The sequence below is a fragment of the Chrysochloris asiatica genome, unplaced genomic scaffold (genome assembly GCF_000296735.1).
Source record: "Chrysochloris asiatica unplaced genomic scaffold, ChrAsi1.0 scaffold00416, whole genome shotgun sequence".
NCBI lineage: Eukaryota > Metazoa > Chordata > Mammalia > Afrosoricida > Chrysochloridae > Chrysochloris > Chrysochloris asiatica.
Genome location: NW_006408934.1, coordinates 281,091 through 285,805, shown reverse-complemented (window position 1 = coordinate 285,805; position 4,715 = coordinate 281,091). Strand labels below are relative to the sequence as shown.

The following is a 4,715-nucleotide window of genomic DNA, read 5'->3' as shown; positions in this document are numbered from 1 at the left end:
GTTGGCCCAGGATCAGACATTGTTTCGTTCTGCTGTGCATGGGGTCACTATGAGTCGGTTCCGACTCGATGGCACCTGACAACAACAACAATTATTTTTCTATCGACAATTTCTATACCCCAAAAAAAGTCTGTTTACATGGTCTTATTTGATATAATTATCCAAACTTCAATGAAGTCTGACTTTGGGCAGCAACAGCCCCATGATTTATAAGTTAAGTAATAATTTAGAAATAGAAGGAATATTTCCTAAGTGATTTGGCATTTTCTTCAAAAACTTAGAAATGCTATATAAAATAAACCACAGGAAAGACTACATAACAGATTCATATAGATAAGAACAAAAATATATGTGATTGAATATAGAAATAAAAGATCCTATATTAGGTTTTTAAAAGAAAAAAAAGTGAAGTGAAAAAATAGACACAATTTATGATGTGTACAAGATATACAAGATTCAGCGAACAAAGAACATATCAGAAGTGGCAACAATCAACAAAAAGAAAGAAAGAGCTGACAAAAATTAAAACAATTAGATGATCAACAACAATCTCTAAGAACAGAGAATCAACATATATCAAGTAAATTGTTAAAAGCGTAAAAGGAAATCTGATTGCATTGTAAATTTGTCTGAATTAAATAGCGAAAACATATAGCACATTGAAACTTTTTAAATGATTGGATTAAAGAATAAATAACAAATTTCTGTCTCAAATCTTGACAAAATATGTATAAAATTGCCTGTGTTACATGTCAAGAGTGATTTTTCACCTAATTTTTAATCTGGCAGTATGACAAATATCCAATTATGCTAAAATTGTAATAGTAAGTTTAGGAATGTCTGAAATGTATCTACTATTGAATAAATTAAAAACAAATTGGAAAATGATTCACTTAAATAAAACTTTCCTAAGTGCAAGATTTTTCTGTGCCTTTAGTATATACATGGATATTTGTGAGAGAGATGAAACTTCTCAGCTAAACTCACAATTGTTGCTATGTTTGAGTTCATTGCTGCTGCCATAGTGTCAATCCATTTCATTCGAAGTCTTCCTCCCAAGTATAATGTACTTCTCCAGGGACTGGTTCCTCCTTATAAAATTGCTGAAGTATGAGAGATGAAGTTTGGCCATGCTGGCTTCCAAGAAGCATTCTGGTTGTATTTCTTCATAGATAGATTTGTTTGTTCTTCTATCAGTCCATGGCACTCTCAATATCATAACTTAAATGCATGAATTCTTCTATGGTCTTCCTTATTAGTTGTCCAGCTTTCACATGCACATGAGGAGGCTATTGAAAATACCATGGCTTATGTCAGGCTCACGTTAGTCCTCAAACTCATATAATTGCCCTTTGAATATTTTCAAGAGGTCTTGTGCAGCAGATACTCCCATTGTGATACGTCATTTGAGTTTTGACTGTTGCTTTCCTGAGTGTTGATGATGTATCCAAGCTAAATGAAGTCCTTGACACAACTTCAATCCTTTCTCTATTTATAATAGTATTATTTATTAGTTAAGTTTTGAGGATTTTTTATTTCTTTACGGTGAGTTTCAATCCATATCGAAGGCTGTAGTCTTTAATATTCATCAGTATTTTAAGTCCTTTTCACACTCAGCAAACATAATTGTGTCATCTGCAGGTTACAAGTAGTTAATGATTCTTTCTCCATTCCTGATACCACTTCTTCTCCATATAATGAAGCTTCTTGGATTATTTGCTCAATTTAGGGATTGAATAAATATGGTGAAAGAATACAGCCTTGGTGTATACCATTCTTGATTTTAAATAATTCAGTAACCTTTGTTCTGCTTGAAATACTACCTCTTGGCCTCTGTACAGGTTCCTCATGAGCACAATTAATTGTTCTAAGATAACAATTCTTCACAATGTATTAAGACATAGCTGTCTTTATCCACACAGTCAAAAGTTTTGCACAATAAACAAAGAACAAGAAAGCATCTTTCTAGTGTTTTCTGCTTTCAGTCAAGACCCATTTGACATCAGAAATAATATCCCTTGGTACATGTCCTCTTTTGAATTCAGCTTGAGTTTCTAGAAACTACCTGTTGGTGTAATGTTGAAGTTATTTTTAAATTATTTTCAGCAAAATTTTACTTGGCATATGATGTTAATGATACTGTTCAATGGTTTCCACATTTCATTTGGTTACCTCTCTTTGGAATGGGCACATATATGGATCTCTTCCAATCAGTTGACCAAGTAGTCATCTTCCAAATTTCTTGGCATAGAAGAGAGAGTACCTATAAGGCTACATCAGTTTGTTGAAAGATTTCAATTTACATTCCATCAATTCCTGGAGCCTTGTTTTTCACAATGCCTTCAGTACAGTTTGAACTTCCTCCTTCAGTACCATTGATCTTTATCATATGCTACATCTTGAAATGGTTGAACAATAGCCTATTCTTTTTGGTAGAATGGCTCTCTGTATATCTTCCACCTTCTTTTGATGCTTCCTGCATCATTAAATATTTTGCCCATGAAATCTTTCACTATTGCAAGTCAAGTCTTGAATAATTGTTCAGTTCTTTCAGCTTGAGAAATACAGAGCATGATCTTCCCTTTGTGTTTTCTAACTGCATATATGTGTACATTTCATTATAATACTTGACTTTGTCTTCTCAAGTTGCCTTGTGAAATTTTCTATTCAGTTCTTTTACTTAACGTATATAAAATTAATAGCCTTGAAATTTAAAAAAAATATAATAATGTAATTTCTATTGTATTTCTCACAAAAGAATTCCATAAACATTATATTATGCAATAATACCTATTTTTAACATGAAAGAAATGGTTTCTGAAAAGGGAGTAATTTGTCCATGATAGAGTATCTAGGTGGTGGTAGATCAAGATAATGATTAAAGAAGAAAATTGAGTTAAATAATATGCCATCTGATTATATATGGTTTCTGTGATTTTAAATTTTAATGTATTTGAATGACAGAACTACTGTGAGTAGTGTTTCACTTTACCTTACAGTGATGCACAGAACTTTCTTCTTCGTGGGCTCCTCCTTTTTCTTCTGATATTTCATTTGGTCTCGTTTTGTTGCTGGTTTCATCAAAGGAAAGGCACGGGCATCAATGGATGGAAAGAATAGTTTTGAAAGTGTATTGGCAATTCTCCATCCTATATATTTGGATGAAGTTTCATCTCCTACATTTGATGAAACTTTTGTACCATAACTGGTAAAAGGATCAGTTGTGTCATTTAATTCAGCCTGTTGAAAGAAAAGATATAGAATTCAGTGTGAGGAAAAATATATTCAATAAAAGATAGATAGCATGTTAAGTTATTTTCTTTGACTAATGTTTCATTTTTCCAGTTAAATAAAACTAGCTTTTTAAAGGAAAAATTCAGGCTCACATGGATTCTAAAGATCATAGGATAATGGAAGAAACAAATAAGAATTAATGAATCCTGTCTTGACATTCTGAGAAATTTCAGATTACAAAATCTATTTCAAATTTGGTGTATTTCCCATGTCATAATCTCATAAGCATTTGTAGACTCCATGTAACTAAAATTAAGCAATCAGTTGAAGTAATATAAATGTTTTATTGACTCAGATTTCCATTTCTCAGTCCATCATCTAAACTTTCCTTGTTGTTGTTTTTGTTAAGTGCCATCGAGTTGGTTCCAACCCATAGCTACCCTGTACAGAGTTTCTGAGGCTGTAAATCTTTACAGGAGCAGATAGCCTCATCTTTCTCCCATGGAACCACTGGTAGTTTCGAACTGCTGACCTTGTGGTTCACAGCCCAATTCGTAACCACTACGCTACCAGAGCTCCCAAACTTTCCTTGTAGTCAACAGAAAATCATTAGTATAGTGGAAAACAAACAAAGATTTTATATTTAGATTAATTAAAACATTTTCTAGGATAGGAACTATGGCGAACTTCTAGGTCTCTATTCCATGGTGTTCAGTCATAACATTAGGGAGAGACAGGAGGTCCTAAAGCACAGAGTTCTGTGTTACTTTGAGGTGAACAACCCTGTGGAATATGGAGTCTGACATGACCTTGAGGAAGCCCAGGAGTTCAGCTCTTTATCATCTACCACTTCCCACCCCACCACCCAGAAGATCCATAGATATACTACACTATTTTCAGAAGTGAATTTCCTCCTCACTCATGTAACCATATCACATACATGATGAGCCTACTGACACAAAGATAAATTTTGTCATCTATTTGAGCAAGCAGTGAAAAATGGCCAGTGTTATGATGACATTTGCATTTATTGTGCGAGCTGTAATAATTCCTTTTGTGCTGTCAACTTCAGAGATGTTTCCACAATCATAGAAGCAAGTGGGGAAGGAATATTCCTTGTGCTCTTTTATACAAAAGGGGATACCTGTACAGACACTCCCAGGGAAGGTATTACATCGTGTGTGCAAGATTTGCGAGGCACAGAATGATTGGCACTTATCAACAGTGTGTGGAGGAGGATCTGTTCCATGCAGATCTCTGGGCACAAAGTGGAGACAGGAGGAGGAAAAAGAGTTCCAAGAGTCTCTTCCAAAGCAGATTGGGACAGACCTGGGCTGGTCTTCACTAGGAGAAATAGCTAAACAGAAAAAGAAGGCCTGTGTTAGATCACATTGGAACAGAGACAACACCATGACATCTCTCAGTTGGCTTTGAAGGCAGGAGTCCATTAGGTGGTACTAAAGAATTACTAATATTTTCTT

The 4,715-nt window shown here is 34.3% G+C and overlaps 1 protein-coding gene across 1 annotated transcript in view; it reads right to left on the bottom strand.

The window, feature by feature from the left end:
* TMEM232 (transmembrane protein 232) overlaps positions 1-4,715 on the bottom strand; it is a gene marked incomplete at its 5' end in the record, with an annotated part of 464,990 nt that overhangs the window by 188,513 nt on the left and 271,762 nt on the right. Inside the window, one exon of the mRNA XM_006876811.1 lies at positions 2,993-3,240. Within this exon, the coding sequence (XP_006876873.1) occupies positions 2,993-3,240 (248 nt within the window). The remainder of the gene's footprint in view (positions 1-2,992; positions 3,241-4,715) is intronic.